The sequence below is a fragment of the Strix uralensis genome, chromosome 9 (genome assembly GCF_047716275.1).
Source record: "Strix uralensis isolate ZFMK-TIS-50842 chromosome 9, bStrUra1, whole genome shotgun sequence".
Classification (NCBI taxonomy): Eukaryota; Metazoa; Chordata; class Aves; order Strigiformes; family Strigidae; genus Strix; species Strix uralensis.
In genome coordinates, this window is record NC_133980.1 from 17,805,466 (window position 1) to 17,824,226 (window position 18,761).

General features: G+C 34.6%; 1 protein-coding gene across 3 annotated transcripts in view; it reads left to right on the forward strand.

Moving 5' to 3' along the window:
* ATR (ATR checkpoint kinase) overlaps positions 1 to 18,761 on the forward strand; it is a 42,147-nt gene that overhangs the window by 21,261 nt on the left and 2,125 nt on the right. The window contains exons 25-45 of one of the 3 annotated variants that reach the window (XM_074877580.1): positions 563 to 683; positions 1,581 to 1,718; positions 2,806 to 3,013; positions 3,477 to 3,655; positions 4,541 to 4,705; positions 5,906 to 5,997; positions 6,592 to 6,683; positions 7,083 to 7,260; positions 8,450 to 8,626; positions 9,022 to 9,181; positions 9,730 to 9,909; positions 11,264 to 11,406; positions 11,827 to 11,924; positions 12,913 to 13,145; positions 13,910 to 14,044; positions 14,623 to 14,823; positions 15,138 to 15,281; positions 16,007 to 16,157; positions 17,015 to 17,171; positions 17,303 to 17,456; positions 18,386 to 18,537. In XM_074877580.1, coding sequence (XP_074733681.1) covers positions 563 to 683; positions 1,581 to 1,718; positions 2,806 to 3,013; positions 3,477 to 3,655; positions 4,541 to 4,705; positions 5,906 to 5,997; positions 6,592 to 6,683; positions 7,083 to 7,260; positions 8,450 to 8,626; positions 9,022 to 9,181; positions 9,730 to 9,909; positions 11,264 to 11,406; positions 11,827 to 11,924; positions 12,913 to 13,145; positions 13,910 to 14,044; positions 14,623 to 14,823; positions 15,138 to 15,281; positions 16,007 to 16,157; positions 17,015 to 17,171; positions 17,303 to 17,456; positions 18,386 to 18,537 — 3,258 coding nt within the window. Of the gene's footprint in view, positions 1 to 562; positions 684 to 1,580; positions 1,719 to 2,805; positions 3,014 to 3,476; positions 3,656 to 4,540; positions 4,706 to 5,905; positions 5,998 to 6,591; positions 6,684 to 7,082; positions 7,261 to 8,449; positions 8,627 to 9,021; positions 9,182 to 9,729; positions 9,910 to 11,263; positions 11,407 to 11,826; positions 11,925 to 12,912; positions 13,179 to 13,909; positions 14,045 to 14,622; positions 14,824 to 15,137; positions 15,282 to 16,006; positions 16,158 to 17,014; positions 17,172 to 17,302; positions 17,457 to 18,385; positions 18,538 to 18,761 lie in introns of those variants that run through there. The other 2 variants (XR_012629997.1, XM_074877581.1) reach the window with 2 other exon arrangements.

The window sequence follows — 18,761 nt, forward strand, 5'->3', positions numbered from 1 at the left end:
CCCTTTACTGCTACCCTTTATAGAAGTAGGAGGAGCTCTCTGAGTTTTAATTTTGACTTTTCATTTTGTTGAATTAATGGTAAGAATAATGTGAAGAAAACTTCAAATGAGTATGCACTTTAATTTGAAATAATCATTTTCCTTTCTGTTTCCTCATGAAGACAGTCATGGTCATCTGTGATAAGTTTTACTTTTTTAGAAAACAAACATTTTGGCATTTCTTGGTTTTCATATATGTTTTGGGGTTCTCCTGTCACAAACATAGTACTCAAATATTAATCAAACTGCATTTCTTAAAACTGATTAGAACAGCACTTTGAAGTATACTTTAAAATTCTGGTAACATGTTAGGTTGTTTGTATTTCATGTTTCATTTTAATAAGCTCTAAAGTAAACTATGTTGACTACTGAAAGTATTTTCTTAATCCTTTTTTAAAAGATTCAGAAGATGAAACCTAATATGATTCCAGTTAGGGAACTTCATAGTTAACGACATGCTATTGGTTTTTACTATATTAAATAAAGAAGTTAGTTTTATTAAATGGGTATTTTAAAATTACAGGTACAAGAGTTCTCAAAAGGCTGTAAACTGGTCTAAGATGAAGAAGCCAATTTACTTGAGCAAATTAGGTGATAATTTTGCTGAATGGTCAGCAACTTGGGCAGGTTATCTTATAACAAAGGTAAGAGACTAAATCTGCTCTCTGTATTGGTGTACACAACAGTTCTTGAACCACATTTTGGTTTCTGAAAGTCAGGAATGGATGGGGGAAAAGATGCCTCTTCACTATAGGCCTGTTAAAGCACATATCTACTTCTTGGGTCATCAAGGTAACCATGCACCTTCCCTTCCCCAGCACCGTTGCTTCCTGGTCGTGCTTTACAGGTAGTGTCAAAGCCAAAAGTCTAGAAAGTTTGCCCTTGTCCAGAGACTCTTGTATATCTGAAGGCACTGACAAATGCTTCTGAAAAGTATCTGAAATAACTGGAAAACCTCACATTTACCTTCTCAGTTTCTGAAAGATTTATTTCATTTCCCCAGAGCTCCACAGTCCCAGCACATAAAAAGTACTTGTCTCTTTCTTCCTCTCCTTTCCCCTTTCCAACATGCAAGTGACCCACTGAAAATTTCACTTCTAAGTCAACCACTTTAAGAAGTGAATTTAATCACAGTAGCTCAGTAGCTACACTGTCCTCTTTCTGTTTCAGACAGAGAAGAATTCAATGTCTTCATAATTCCTACTTTTTGCAGGCTTTTAAAGGCAGAAGAGAGGTTGAGTGCAGTAGTAGACTCTCGGCCTTAAGTTTTTCTTTATGGCCAGTGCAATTTCACAATGGTGTGGAAAACATGGAAAAGTGGAACATGTAAGCAATGCTTGCCTGTCTTTTTGTGGTATCAGCAATTGATACATGTAATAACAGCTGCCATCTGGCATCCCTGTTGCAGGTTTAAGTCTGCTGAACTACCTGTAGGAGGACGTGTATCTTACAAATTCTATCAAATAATTTTGTCAACAAAAACATAGCCATTAATTGTTCAGGCATTTGCACTTTTGTAATGATGCTTTTCTTGGAAATAGGTGCGACATGATCTGGCCAGAAAAGTTTTTGATTGCTGCAGTATTATGATGAAGAATGACTATAAAGTGACAATTTATCTGCTTCCACACATCCTTGTCTATGTTTTGTTGGGATGCAGTCAAGAGGATCAACAAGAGGTGAGACGTGTAAGATGGTAGTGTTCTTCATAGGAATGTTCAGGAGCTGTTCAGTTCTGTAGATTTACTGTAGACCTACATGAACTAATTGTATAGGTGTTAAACTCCTTTTCCTGTATTAATAATATAAGTTTTCTGCCAGGGTTTTGAATATATTCATACAAGTTTGTGTTGAATTGCTTTTCTGTGGTTTTCCATCTATTTCTTCAGCAGGGCCTAGGATGAGATATTATGCAGTTAATTATGACTGCAGTAACATCAAGAGCTGGAGTGGTACAAAGAGGAAGAGAGTGCAACACAAACAAGGAATAAAGTGAACTTGTATACTTCCAAGAATTCAAACCCATAATTTTTTTCTCTCCCTTGCATACGCTTAACAATTTAAGTGGAAAAACTGTTTGGCTATGAGGTTCATGCAGAACAGGACTCATAGACGTCTTAAACACGGATAAGAGGGAAAAGAATCATCCAGTCTTCTTCAGTTTGCTTTAGCAGCAGTTGAAGAGGCTGAAAAATACAACTTACATTTTATAAATTTGAAATTTCACAGCCAAGATATCTCTGTTTAAACATTGTGGATGTGTAGAGGAGTGTGATGACTTTTCTTGTGTGAACAAAGTACATCCACAATAAGTATCTGTTAGTTATGTTAACTTATATTCTGTTGACTAAAACAAACAAGAAGCAGGTCTTTCAGCATGGTATTTACTTAAATATAACAAAAAAGTAGATCTGTGATCTGGTAGCCAGTAGATAAATTGACTCTTAGCAAACCTTGAAGTATTGTATTTGCAGCGTAAGTGCAGTAGCATTCATTGTGTCTTGAAACCTAAAATTCCGGTAACCTTGATGGTTATTCTGAATCCAAGGGTTTGTTTTTCAAAGACTTTCTCCCTGTACAGACTCTCCTGACAACTACTGCTACTTGATTTGTCATTTTTTCCTCTCAAGATCATAAGCTGAAAATTCATAAAATATACAATTAAAATATATAGTATTTTAGTTTGATTTTTGTGTTAATTACTGTTTCCTGCTGTTTTGATGCCTGTTTGGCACTTCTGTCTTTTATCATATTAATGTTTGGTAGGTTTATGTGGAAATTATGGCTGTTCTGAAACACGATGACCAGTCTACCAGGAGACTTGAAGACAGTGCATCTGATCTAAGTCAGCTGAGCACACAGACGGTGTTCTCCATGCTTGATCACCTAACTCAGTGGGCTAGACATAAGTTTCAAATACTTATGGCTGAGAAAAATACTGTCAAGTCTGGCAAAGACAGAAGTGATCTAAAAAGTGAGTGATGCTTATTTTATTTAAAGTGGCACTTACATTTTTCAAATAAGTATTTAAATTTGCCACTTCATTATGACCATTTAAGAATGCAATATTACTATAATACATTAGTGTGGTTTATGTTTTCTTACTATTGTATTGTGATTTATACCCCCTCCCATCCCAAATGCATTGTTTTGAATGCCTATTGTAAGAAATACAGATTCAAAATTTTAAAGTGACATGTTAATTTCTTGTTAGTTTTCTAAAGGTTAAGTTTAACATATTCTATGCAGTCTTGCAAGATTCAGGAAGTTCCCTGGGATTGTTTTAAATAAATTGTTGTTGACAGAAGAGAAAAATGTGTTCTTAAATTAATCAGAATATCTCACTAAATTGTGAAATGAATTAATTTGATGTGTAAGGTATTTCTTGTAAATGAAACCTCAGCGGACAGACTTTTTAAAATGTCTTTTTTCTATAGCATCGAGTGAGGACTATGGAGAATATCAAAATGTGACACGTTTTCTAGACCTCATACCTCAGGATACGCTAGCTGTGGCTTCCTTTCGCTCTAAGGCTTACACAAGGGCTGTGATGCACTTTGAATCATTCATTACAGAGAAGAAACAAAATATTCAGGAGCATCTTGGATTTCTTCAGGTTCTGAAGTTGTTTTTTGTTTTTATTTGTTTTATTTTAAAATGAAAATAGACATAGATGAATAAAGCTTTGTCAAATTCTTATCTGAAATGGGAAGAAGAAAAGATGCAGTTAGGTTCTTGCTGTTGGATACAAGTGTTTAGTCATCTGTCTTTAAGCAACACTTAGTACTTCCCCTGGCTTGTTACGCTCCTTATACGAAAAGGAAGGAGTAGATTTCTAGTGTATAATAAAAGATTGTAGAATCCTGAAAATAGTTAAATGTGGTTTTGTTGCAAGTATAGCATTTATTGCTTTTAGTTAACTCTGTGCCTTTTGTCAGAGAAAACACACTCAACTATAATTAAAAAAAAAAGGCCAAAGCACATCTGAAGGAAAGCTAAGTGGCTTGGTCTAAAGTAGAAAAAGTGCTAATGCTAAGGGTGTTGAAAATTATTTAAATTATTTCCAAAGCCTGTTTGTAGTTCCTTATGGTTTATACTCCTCAGTGACATTTCAGATTTGAAAAACTTAGTATGTTTCTTTTCCACCCTAAGTAATCTGCAGCTTCATTATACATTTTCATCGTGTAATAATAGGATATTTATTTTGCCCTTTATACAGATTGTTTCAGGTTGACACTTCGTGTGTTATTCTTTCTTATTCTTCCTATACTATGAGATCATAAGTATGACAGTATGCTAAGCAAAAGTAGGGCTCAGCTTTGGAAGTAGCCCAGCAAAACTGACATCTTCCATGAAAGCTTAATGACAAGAAGTCCTACAGAGTAGTTCGTTCTCCCTTTTCAAGAAGATGAGTGATTCTGAGCATGTTATATATAAAATATATTATTTTGTTGTCTTGGAGATGTTGTTAATGTACATGTCCAATTCTGCTTGAATAAAGAAATTGTATGCTGCTATGCATGAGCCAGATGGAGTAGCTGGGGTGAGTGCAATTCGGAAAGCAGAACCGTCTCTCAAAGAACAAATCCTTGAACATGAAAGTATTGGCTTGTTAAGAGATGCGACAGCCTGTTATGATAGGGCTATCCAACTGGAACCTGATCAGGTAAATACAAGACAAACTCTTTATATTTATTTTTATAAAAAATACATGTAATTATTATTTTTTTTAATCTTCTTAACTAGTGCAAGACTAAGCCAAAATTACCTGTTCAGAATATTTAAGTAAAATGGGAACGTAAGAGTTTACTGTGGCAGTTGCTGAATAATTATTGCTATTGGAAGTGTCTTATGAACTAAAACAAATCTCTTACTGGGTTTATACTGTAATTTGCAGGCTCGGGTTAATAGTTGGATGCTTATGCCCAGGTTTTTGCTAGGACAGCTTACCAATTAAAGTTCAGCCTTTGTTTGGGAAGGCCTGAAACTGGATTGCTTAAGTATCAGTCAGTACTGGTACATGCCAAGAGAACTATTAAAGCAAGTTACCACAGGCTTTATTCAAAGTAATTCTGACTTACTATTTTTCATTATTGACGTCCAGGGAAAATGTTCATCATGTAAGAGCAAATGGAAATCGATTAAAGAAAACTTACAATTATTTGTCTTCCATTCCCCTTCCCTTCCTTTATTTGGAACATAGAAGTATAAGGTACTGTAAAGTGAGCAGTACTGGAAAACCATCATTCTTTTCATATACCAAAGTGAATATCCAGAGATGTGATGATAAATGCCAAAAGAAAGTTGAAGACATGTATTACTCTTTCTATATTTGAAATACTCTTTTAATGCAAATTCGTAAAAAGTTTCCTAGCCTAGGATATCCCTATGGTTTCTTGCCATTCCCTATGAAGCAGAGCTTATCTAGCACAGTTGACAACAGGTACAGTAAATAAAGTGGTTTAGTGGCCCTACTTCATTCCCAGAGTATGGAAAACATTTTTATGAAGAGTGAAATTGCTTTGGGTCTGGGACTATTTTCTTCCTGTGACTTTTTTCTTCTTGTTACTAATTTCTTTAAACCAAATTTTATTCACAACTCTGATATGGGTATTAATAAATTAACATCAAACTATATTTGTGGTGAAGTGCTTTTCAAAAATTGCTGATGGTGATCATAATTCTTTGGTAATCATAGAAGTTTTTTAATTTTGAACATTCATTTAGCTTATGGTGCAATTGGTTATGACTTTTCATATTATAAAAAGCATCCAAATGGATCTATTTCCTCCCTCATACTGCCATGAATTTCATTAATGTATGTGTGTGGGTTTTTCAATTTTATTTTTTTTTCCCCTATTTCTAGATTATTCATTATCATGGTGTAGTGAAATCCATGTTAGGCCTTGGTCAGTTATCTACTGTAATCACTCAGGTCAATGGAGTGCTTGCAAACAGGTACTGTGAGCATACAATGTTTACTTGAGTAATATGAAGCTCTTGTGTTACACCTGTGTCTCAGTAGCCATTTTTGTGCAGTATCAAGCATTTGAGGCTTAGCAAGCATATCCAATTAGCAATATGAAGGTAGAAAACTTGAAGTGCTTTGTCTATAGATTATTTATTTCAAGACTTCCAGAAATGCTAGTACTTCTTGACTGCATTGTGTGCAGCGTTGATATGTGCTTTAATTTGTTAAACAGAGTCTTTCCTTCATTGTCTTGCATGTTACTGGTTCCATAGCTATTCTGTAGCCTAATAAGATAAATGGATTGGAAGAGGTGATTTTTAAAATGTGCTATAGAACTTAAATATGCTACTTGGAAATTGAATTTGTGGGATTGTGTTGTACAGCTATTATTTGTTATCAATGCATATCCTTTGGTTTTATTGAGTCTTATTAGAAGGAAGCTTACCTTGCTTCTTTTCAAGTGAGAGAAATTTCATATAAAGATTATTGCTGATACAATGTAGGAACTAACATAGACTGAAGGGGGAAAGGAAAAATAAAATTAGTTCAGTACAAACTTTGTTTTTGTTTTCTTTTAATAGGTCTGAATGGATTTCTGAATTGAACACTTACAGAGTGGAAGCAGCCTGGAAACTGTCACGATGGGATTTACTGGAAAATTATTTGGCTTCAGGTAAGTTGTTATGATATCAAATTATGAATACTTCCTTGCATTTCTGAACAAGTGTATGTTTTAGTCTAATCATCTTGAATCAAGGGGCAGCTACTGTCATTTTTTTGGTCTTGGTTTTTACTGAGAGGGTTGCTTCTGACAGTCTTCTAGATTTTTTTTAAATGTATTTGATGGTAAACTGTGTAGTTCTTGAGTAGAAATTTCAAGCAAGTGTAAGGCCAAATTCCTTCTGGGTTTGTTTAGGCAGTTGGATTGTGGGGTGGAAATATACAGTCTTTCTAAAATTCAATTAATTAGTTCTGAGAAACTTATTCTCCAGTAGTATGTTAAGACAAATTAGCATGTTCAGATTAAGTTGCTTAAAGAAAGAGTTTGAGATGCTTTTTTTTCTCCCCAAAGATGTGAAGTCCACTACTTGGAGTGTCAGACTAGGACATTTATTATTATCAGCCAAGAAGAAAAATGAAGCAGCTTTTTATGAAACACTCAAGGTTGTTCGAGCAGAACAGATTGTACCCCTTTCAGCAGCAAGCTTTGAAAGAGGATCTTATCAACGAGGATATGAACACATTATCAGGTTTCTGATTTTCATGTCACTATTCTCAAATCCAGAAATCACTTAGTCAAGTATGCAGCATCAAGAATTTTCCATTTCCACAATAAATGGTACTGATGTGCATTTTCTGTCACCTCTTCTTTTAATTTTTTTAAATACTCAGCCAACTGGAAACCTTTGATTAGTTGGGAGTTTATATTTATCCCCCATGAAAAATATTCACAGTAAAATTGTTGGGCATAGTCTTTCAAAATCAGCAAGCAAGTTTATGTAAACTTCAGGTAATAAAAATCAACAATTTAATTCCATGCTTAAAGTAGTACATATAGGCCAGTAACTCCATTAAGTCCATTAACTAAAGAGCATTGCTTTTAATCTATATGGTGGTCTAAAAGCACCCCCTTCTTTTATCAACAAAGAGCAGTAAAAATTGAAGTTGGCTGTAGTAGACTAAAAAGTAAGTAGCCTTTTTTAATGAAAAAGGCTTAATACTTCCTCTGCACTGTAAATGCATTCTTATGGCAAGATATTGCATGAAATTAGTCAGTTGAAGTATGTATTAATTACTTCTTAATTCTATTTGTGGTGTTAATTTTTGTGGTGTTATTTTATTCAGGAAAGAGAGTTTGACTATTGAGAAGTGTTACAAAATATCTTGATTTAGCCATTGATCTGGGCTACTCAGAAGCCTTCAGTTACTTTTTCTCTGTCAGATATACCCACTACACATGAGCTCTGCCAATGAGAACTTAGGCATTTACAAGCTCTCAGCTTTGCAACTTTACAATGATAACTAATAATAGTGGTATTTTTAAATAAACGGAATAACTTTATTGTAAAGGAGGTGTTTAAGTAACAGTGTATTGCCTCTGAAATATTTGTTCAAAATATCAGACTTTCTGAAGAATTGTTGCTAAAAGTAATGGACAGAAATACTCTTTGTAAAGATTGACTTCTTCTCTAAGTGCTCTTCATTGTCTCTGTGTTCAGCTGCTTGACAAAGGAATAGTGAGAAAATGACTGATCAGTTTACAAATCCTTGATTTTGTGCGTGGTTTTGCTTCATTTTTGCTTTAAAAAGTCTTACTATTTGAAAGTACTTACATGGCCAGCTTTTAGAAAGAAAATGGCAAAAGCTTTATCAAAGTTGCATATATCTCACACAGCAACCAATTTTCAACAGTTTTTTTCCTTTATTTCACTAACACAGGTTGCATATGCTGTGTGAGTTGGAACATAGTATTGGACCAATGTTTCAGCAACCAGATGGTGACCACAGTAGAGATTCCCTGAATTGGTGTGCTCGTATTGAAATGACCCAAAACTCTTACAGAGCAAAAGAACCCATCTTAGCAGTGAGAAGGGCTTTGCTTAGTCTCAGTAAAAGGTGAGAACATGGCTATTTCTTGTCTGTTTATGTTATAATCTCAGTAATATTCTGGTTTTCCATATGTGTGTTAGAAGAGAGAAGATAAAACTCTGGAAATGTATGTTGTAGACAAAAGCAGTCATCTCCAATATTACGTACCTTCAAAATAGAAGGGAAAAGTGGTTCTGTAGGAAAGATAAGGGAGAAACAGGGGGAAGGAGTATTTGTTTCTAGGTCTAAGTGGAAAAAAGGTGAGACAGATGTATTACAAATAATTTTTAGTGATGGTTCTTGTAGTATATAGCTTACTGAGAAATTTTATTTGTGTATCAATACGTTGTGATGTTTACTTCAGATTGTAAAGTACCATTCAGGACTGAAATCTTTCATTTTCTGCAAAAATATCTCTGCAGCCAGGATTACAGTGAACTCGTTGGTCAGTGTTGGCTCCAGAGTGCTAGAGTCGCGAGAAAAGCTGGTCATCACCAGACTGCGTATAATGCTCTTCTGAATGCTGGGGAATCTACGCTCTCAGAACTTTATGTAGAAAGAGCAAAATGGCTCTGGTCCAAGGTAAAGAAAATAAAAAATGGAGCTTACTTTCTTACACCCAAGAAAATAAACTTTAATCTTCTTCAAGAAAAAAAGGCACACAGTCAGTATATGTAAAACAAAATATGTCAACTGGGACTATAAACATGTTGTGATTGCAGTTGAGCCACGGGAAGTTTTTACCTCCAGCTGCTAGTCAGCCCTTTTCTGTATCCATTGACTTTTCTGGCAGCTGTGTATACAACTGGTGGATTACCTGCCTCTGTCAAAGCAGCCCAGGCAAATTTAAATTACCTTAACAGTAGACCTTTCCTTAACTTGTGTCTTTTTAACTAATAGAGGTAGGCAGCAAACATGGGAGCAATTATTGTGGTAAACCTAAAGGGACAATAATGCTGAGATGACAACAGAATATGAGAAGCATCCGAAGCTAGTAGTAATCTGTTACCACAGCTGGAATGGCCTAGAACACATGCGGGGACATAGCTTTGCCTTAATAACAGCTGTAAGATGGAAGTTTTACATCTCTCTTACTTAAAGTATATAAAATGTTTTCCTCTTTCCCTTAGGGTGAGGTTCATCAAGCACTCATTGTTCTCCAGAAGGGGGTTGAGTTATGTTTCCCTGAAAATAAAGCACTGTGCAATAGCAAAAATCAGCTCATCCATGGCCGGGCAATGCTGCTAGTGGGCAGATTTATGGAAGAAACTGCTAACTTTGAAAGCAATGCAGTTATGAAAAAGTATAAGGTAATTTGATATACTGGTGTTAACAAGACACTAGTTTGAAGAATAATAATCCAAGTAAGCTGTTGTTACGCTCCTGATGATTTCAACCGAGGATAACATCAGTGGGATTAAATAGTGTATCAATGCATAGGAAGGAAGTAGTTGTTCTTGTAAGGATTTAACTATCTGAATTAGCTTTAATATAACATGTCAATACAGGGAAGCCTACAGTGCCCAACAGTGGGAGCTAAGAATACCTGATATAACTCTTTTAAAAAAAAACAAATTATAGGAGCATGGCTTTTTTCTTATGCATGCACAAACTAGAATTCCTCACTAAAATGTGGGCTGCTCTAAACAGACAGTGAGGTAACTTGATGACACATTGCATTACTCCTCAGTTACTTCTCTTTGGTAGTGACTTACAACCATGCTTTAAATATGCTCGCAGTCTCTGAAGAACTAGAAAAAGGGACAACTGGTATGGTTTTCTTCAACAACACGGCACTACACTGCCTCCTCTTGCTATGCCAGTGAAAAACTGTTTTGACATTGATTAACACATTGCCTGCTAAACCAGTAGATGCAGATCTTCATGCTTCCTTAGAAGCAGTATGTCTCCTATCCAAGTTTTGGCATTAATACTGTGTCTTATTAGTGAATATACTTCTGTAACAGTCATTTGGAGAAAAATTTAACAGATAAATCAAATGAAGGCTCAAATCATGGAAACTAATAAATTTTTGGTGGATTATATTAAAATACTAATGCTTAGAATTCTCTACTGTCTAAATATTGGCACTGTAAACAAGCCAGTGTTATTAGAGAATGGACGTGCCACTTGCCAAGTTATTTTTCTAATATATATCACACAATTATTTTCTTTAATATCATTATTTAGAAGGAAAACAGAAGTGTGAAAAATATAGAATCATTTAGGCTGGAAAGGACCTTTAAAGATCATCAAGTCCAACTGTTAACATCCTGCTGTTTCACTTTTCAAAAATCTAAAAGAAACCCAGTATTGAGTTTATCAGAATCGGGAACTTGATTGTAATATTTTTAATGGAACTATAATCTTGCCTAGTTGAGGAAATCCATATAATCCTGTCTTGAACTATCTTGCTGTGTCCAAAATCAAAAGATATTTTAAAAACAGGCTTCTAGTTTGTATATGCATTTATCTTGGGACAAAATTATAATTTTTTGGAGTTACAAAGTTACAATTAATTCTTTTTTTGCATGTACTTTGCACAAATGTAACTAATAAAAAATTCTTGATTCTTGAGATTCTTTTTATTTATTATTGTTTTAATTTTTATTTTAAATTCAGCATCTTCTCAAAAGTAATTACCTCTCTTTGATTTTGTTGCAGGATGTTACAATTTTCTTGCCAGAATGGGAAGATGGACATTTTTATCTTGCTAAATACTATGATAAATTAATGCCGATGGTAACTGACAATAAGATGGAAAAACAAGGAGATCTGATTAGATACATAGTTCATCATTTTGGGAGGTTAGACCCTAGGGGAACTTTGCTTAGTTTCTGTAGAAGGATGACTATTACACTGAAAAAACATTTTATAGGAATATATTGTCTTTCTACAATTCAGACTCAATGAAATTTTTATGCAGTGTTGTAAAACAAAATACTGCATGCTTTCTTTTTGGTTTCATACCTAATTAATTTTTCTTCTGCCTTCTGACTAAGCAATTGACTGTTTTGTGTAAGACAGTTAATTATTTCAGTTGCAGTTTTGATTAATAAAAACAAAACCCTTGTATATTAGTAAGCTTTTAGTTCTTGCAGATACATTAAAATGCTGAGCAGAAATTTCTAAAGTCCAGAATGGAATGTGAAACAATTATGTATTAAAACATTACAAATTTTATATCCTTATCACTAACATGCTGTGATTTAAACATGTAATCATAGGTCTCTACAGTATGGAAACCAGTTCATCTATCAGTCAATGCCAAGAATGCTATCTTTATGGCTGGACTTTGGAGCAAAAGCGTATGAATGTGATAAAGGTAGAACATTTTTTCTCAGTACATACTTCCTGTGTCATACTTCTGAATATATGATTGAAAGAGCAGTGAAGTACACTTACAGTTCTTTGTTCAGACTTATTGCCTGAGTTTATACGGAAACGAGAAAGTACTATTATTCTTTTAAATTACAGGATGCTAATATGCAGGGGAGTATTAATTATTTTAATTACACTCTCCTGAACTTTTTTTAAAAATATATAATGAGATAGCATTGTTCCTCAGGTAACTTAAATTGATAAACAGATTTAGGGAAAATCCTTGTATGTCACCTGTCACCTCTTTTAAGTTGCCTCATGAGCGATGAGTATTGAGTTTGTATACACTTGCTACAGTAAAGTGTTAGGCTTTGGGGCTTTTTTCCAATTTTCCTTGGTTCCAGTTGCTGAAGGAATTTTACTGAAATTTAAATTGGGGGCGGGGAACCTGTAGGCAATATCAAGGCATTTGAAACTACTACCACAGATGCATGTTGGGTGGAAGATTTTTGTACAAATGAAAATTGCAAAAATGCTGGGTCCGCAGGGGCAGAGATACGCACATATGTGCTAATTTCATCCCTTGGAAAGACTTTCTTCGTTTTCTCTCCACTAAAGAACGTTGGAATCCTTTTACTGGGGAAATACATGGAGTGTTTTTGGTTTGTTCTATGCCATTGCATTACTTGAGAGGAATAAGAGATATTTTATTTTAAGAGTACACAGAGAGCTTTTCTGATATTGTCTGTTCCATGTTCCTGTTGTCTGTGATTGTTTATTTCCTGTTATTCTGGTTAGTTAAATAGCATATGTATGAAGTCATTGTATGCTGTGTTAAAATGAACTTTACAGTAGGAGCTTTTCCTTTTTCTTGAGTTTCTTTGGCTTATGAAAAATTACCAACAAAATATGTTTCTGTAGTCTTGTTTTAAATTACTTTACATTTCAGATGGGAAAAAAGAAACATAATCTTGTCCTCTTGTGTTTTTCAGCTAGTCGTTCAGAACGTGTTCAAATGAAAAATGATTTAGCTAAAATAAATAAGGTGATTACAGAGCACACAAATCACCTGGCACCTTACCAGTTTCTGACAGCTTTTTCTCAGTTAATCTCCCGAATCTGCCATTCTCATGATGAAGTCTTCGCAGTTCTGATGGTGATTGTTGCTAAAGTGTTTTTAGCCTATCCACAACAAGCAATGTGGATGATGACTGCTGTGTCCAAGGTACCTTGATAAGTATAACTGCACCTTTATTAGGTTTGTAAAACTGTTTTCATCAGAGAGGAGTGTGAATATAACCTATTTTACTTTAAGGTGACAAGAAGTAATTGAGAGTTTCAGTTGCTGTGATACTGTTGTAGAACAGGGTATCAGTGCTATCACTGCAAAAGATTTTATTGTAGTCTAAAGTTAAGATATTGCAGTTTAAGTGTTCCAAATTAGAATGCTAACGTGCATCCTGACTTGTATGATGTATTAGGAAAGGAAATTTGAATAACAAATTACAGATGAATTGGGTAGTTACGGACAACAGATTTTGTTGGGTTTAGTAATTGTAATAGTACTTGCAGTTTTATAGTCAAATAATCAACCCTGTGCCATGATTAAAATGAGAGATATACCACTTAGTCCTAATACTTACCTGGTAGTAAGGTCACTCCAATGCAAATTGGAAAGCGTGGTGCATACTATTTCTTTAAGGCTGGTGAAATACCAGGGTACACTGGCATATTCTTGAATATTGTTGTGGGACTCCCAAGAATTGTTTCAGAAAGTAATAACCCCCCCACAAAAACATACCCCCGCACTGTACCAATTCAGTACTTGTGCAGGTACCAAGTTTCAGTTGGAGAACATCCTTCTCCAGATATTACATATGACAAGCAGTAAGTAGAGAAAACAATATATTCATTACTGTGGAGTTTTTTTAGGATTCTTTACTTGATTTGACTGTTGTCTAATAAATTTTAACTTTCCTCTGTTTACAGTCCTCTTACCCTATGCGTGTCAACAGATGTAAGGAAATTCTAAACAAAGCTATTCACATGAAGGAATCTTTAGGAAAATTTATTGGAGATGCAACACGCCTTACAGATAAGCTATTAGAACTATGCAACAAACCGGTACTTACAAAATGAAACAACTTAATGCATGTAATAGGATTATTCAGAAATGTTATATAAAAGCTTCTGATAGCTTTCATTAGCCAATTCATTACTGCAATTTAACAGAAACTACACTGACTTGTAAAAGATTTTTTTTTTACCCTAATTTTTTTTTTTTTAAATTAGGAAATAGTTCTAAATTGAGCACATTGTAAAACATTTCAGTACATAATGGTATATTTCACAGTAGCTGGGCTTTTTACATTGTTTTGTGCTTTCATGTATGATTTTTGCCCAGTAACTTTCACACAGTTTCACTATAAAAATAAGTTGGTTCTGTTTTTGTGAACAAATGAACTTGATAATAAAGGTAAAACCAAATAAATTATTTCATTATTCTGTATTGACATTGAGTGAAAAATACATGTGCCATAAATGCTGGATATATTTGACCACTCCCATTTAATCTGAAATGTAATTTGCCATTTTTCTTGTTTCCCTAAGCATTTATTATTCAATTCTGTTCATTAGTTAATGTGAAATAGCAGTAATATTTTAAGTATTTATTGTTAACTTTTGAACAACTTTTTTTCAAGGTTGATGGAAACAGCTCAACATTAAGCATGAATATTCATTTCAAAACACTTAAGAGATTAGTAGAAGAGCACACATTTAGTGAAATTCTCATTCCCTTACAATCTGTAATGATACCAACTCTTCCTTCAATCCCTGGTACACATGCTAACCATGACCCTTTTCCTGGCTGCTGGGCATACATTGCAGGCTTTGATGATACGGTAAGCATCTAGTTGGCACCTCATTTTAAACTTCATGTTAAACAACTGTAGCTGCAAATACATCTTAGTTCCCTAGAAACGGAGCAGTGAGTAGGAAATGTCATAATTATTTTGTGGAAACTGAGTGGCTTCTGTCATAACACCCTGAGACAGATATGGCCTCTTGGTACTTAGATAATATTTTGGCCTGAGGTTGATATGCTGTAGCACCATGGAAGTGCTAACGTGATTGTTGCAGTGGTTTATTACACTTAGAGACTTTATTTTGTATAATCTGATACAGGTGTTAATAAAGACTTTAATTTTTTCTTTAGGTGGAAATTCTTGCCTCACTTCAAAAACCGAAAAAGATCACCTTAAAAGGTTCAGATGGGAAATCTTACATTATGATGTGTAAGCCAAAAGATGACCTAAGAAAAGACTGTCGGCTCATGGAATTCAACTCCCTTATTAATAAGGTTTGATGAGTTAGACAATCGGAGGCATTATACTTGCTGATCAGAATGAAATGCTGAACTATCGTAACCAAAAAACCCAACTTGCCTTGAGATAAAGCTTACTGGAAGAAAAGTGTTGCAAAATACCTTATTTCAGTGGAAATCAATAGCAATTAATACTGTATAAATTCTCATGGACTTGTGAAAATGATAACAGAATAAACATTTTGCCAAAACAATTGCTTATTCCAACAAAAATATACAGGAAAGGTTATTTACAGTAAATAAACAACAGCAAACTTTCTGCTGTCATGCTTCATATTTCTTATTCAGGATTTTCTAATATTTTTAATGAGAAATAGCTAAATTCATCTTTTCATAGTAAAAGTGTTGCCATACTTGTTATTTTAGTTATATTTTGCTTCTCGACAATATGCTTAAGGTTAAGGTACTGTGTTTTTCATGAGGTTAAATGAAATGATAGCATCTCTGAAACACTAGAACACTTATTTCAAATACTGTTTTTAAGGGGTTTAAGCCATGTACAAGTTATGCAGTTTGATCTCTTTTTTAATTGACTTTGGAGAACAGATGAGCACTTTTCTTGCATTTGACCTACTGCAGTGAAGCTTAGAATTTTAACTTCTAGATCGTGTGATTGGAAAATAGATAGAACGGTTAACGTTATTGATACATTTTCATCCTATATATGTTATCTGTTAATCTTGTTTTTCTATTGTGAATAGTGCTTAAGAAAAGATGCAGAGTCACGTAGGCGAGAACTCCATATTCGAACCTACGCAGTTATTCCATTAAATGATGAATGTGGCATAATTGAATGGGTGAACAATACTGCTGGTTTAAGAAATATCCTGATAAAACTTTATAAGGAGAAAGGTAAAGAAATGTATTAGACCGTAGTGATATTTTTATTTTTGTAAAGGGCTTGTATCTTAATTATTAATGAAACATACAGCAAGAATCGGACTAAATTCTAGGAAGATGCAGTCATGTGTATTTTTAGCTATCTGCAATATCTTATTATTCGTATGTGCAGTAGACTTTTAAATGGGAGAGAATTGGTGCTTGCAATAACTAAGTTGGCTGTGAGAACTGATAACACAGTCATCTTAATGCATACTTTATACAATGCTGTAAATCATTTCAGCAGCAGTGCCAGCAGCATGGGAATGTATGTGCAGCATTGAATGATGGGAAAGACTGGATGTTTTCTTTAGATTTGATCTGTTGTTTTTAATTTGTTAATTTGTGTGAGATAATTAAGATAATTTATAATTGAATCAAGGTTGAGGGTCCAGCAACTTTCCAGGGAAAAGACCAGATTTCTTTTGAATTTCTTGTTAACAAAGAAACTTTCTGGTCAGTGCAATAAAATTGGGGGGGAAAATTTCACACATTATCTGTACATATGCAGACATCTCAGCTGAGTATAATGAACGGCTTTGCGAGGGTGGGGGTGGTTTTGTGTACATGTGTACCCCCACTCCACCCCATGGTGATTGGTAAAACTGATGTCTTGTTTGCCAGGTCTTCCCTTTCAGTTAACATTATGATTTTTTTAATTTACTTTCCACTACCCTGGCACCAACATGTTCTATGGGTTATTTTCCATTTGATCATTTATTTCAACTTCATGGAGACATTTGTCTTCTCTAAAATACCATATTGTAATAGTACCTATAAGGCTTGTTATTGGAGCGTTTGTCTGGTCTAATTGAGGAGGTCTATTACAGGTATCTATATGACTGGAAAAGAATTGCGTCAGCATATGCTTCCAAAGTCAGCACCTTTGTCTGAAAAGCTGAAAATGTTCAAAGAAGTCCTTCTGCCTCGTCATCCTCCTCTCTTTCATGAATGGTTTCTTAGAACATTTCCTGATCCTACTTCATGGTGAGTGACTGGGATTGGGCTTGCTCAAGAATATTTACTTTGTGTATTTCACTAAACATTAATGATACTACTGAGTAAAGACAGATAACACGAGGAAGTGACTTGGACGTATCTAATTCTTATTTCCGCAGGTACAACAGTAGGTCAGCCTATTGTCGTTCTGTTGCAGTTATGTCAATGGTAGGTTACATACTTGGTCTAGGAGACCGTCATGGTGAAAACATCCTGTTTGATTCTTTGACTGGTGAATGTGTGCATGTGGATTTCAACTGCCTTTTCAATAAGGTGAGAAATGCCACTTGCTGAACTTGCTCTTTATTTTACATGCATGTAAGTTATAAACTTCTACTGTCTTGGGTTTTTTTTCACTTTTTTTACTTTAGCATGCCTGTTGTGTTATCTCTCTCACTTTATTTCTTATTTATACCCAACAGTCTGGGATATGTAGAGTGCGTGATTGTTCTGTATACTGCAATAATGCAAGCCAGCTTTTTGATTTAGCCAATATCAGATGAGTTGATGTGGATACACTGAAATAGCCCCAATTTTGGAGTGTTTGTATTTTGTGATTCTCTCCACTATCACCCTCCAAACAAATCTGTAATTGCTACATTCAGAATTTTGCTGCTGTGAAGAGTTTCTTTGCTTTTATCACACAAATGCAGCACAAAAATTCTAATGGTTCTGTAAAAATAAACAGCAGAAATCATGGCCAGAGTGGGATTTGGAGTTTTGGTGTTTCTCCTGAAAGATGCTTTTGGTGTGGAACACTGTCTCCTTTTTAATTCAGATAACAAGATAGAGAGATTGTTTGTTAATTTCTCCTGCTTCCTTTTCAGGAAGCCTAAATTGTCCTACATAACTGTTAATTACAAAAATAATTCTTTTTAAGCTAACTTGCTTATTATAACAGAAAAGTTAGCATTCTGCATGAGTCTGCAGAACAGCAATATATATTTAGAACAAAATTTTATACCCTGTATTAGTGTATTAAAACAGGGAAAAAGAGGATATTTTGGACATTGGTATCCTTTATTCATTATAATTTCCCTTTAACAGCTGAAAAGGGCTGTGATCTGAGCACACATCTCTTGTCAGCTAGGAAATTGTCACTGACAAAGATGGGTAAAAAGCAAAAAACAACGTAAGTGTTACCCTTTATTTAAATAATGCTTAAAATGCTTAGGGCATACCCTTTATTTATTAATGTAAAGGGAGAAACTTTTGAAGTTCCGGAAATCGTTCCCTTTCGTCTCACTCACAACATGGTTAATGGAATGGGTCCAATGGGAACAGAAGGTCTCTTCCGAAGAGCTTGTGAAGTCACAATGAGGCTTATGCGTGATCAAAGGGAGCCTCTAATGAGGTATGGCAACTGTTTTGCTACAAACTCTGAAAAAGCTGTCTGTAGTCTAAACATTTGAAACAGTAACTGCTGGTGAATATGCGGGTTCCAGCATATGCCTATCATGCAGCTCAGTCTTACTATAATATATAAACCAGTATAAATATTCAGCACTATCTGTAGGCACCTGTTAGTGTTCTTGTTTTGAAAATTAAATGTATTATATGTATCATTCTTTTTTTATT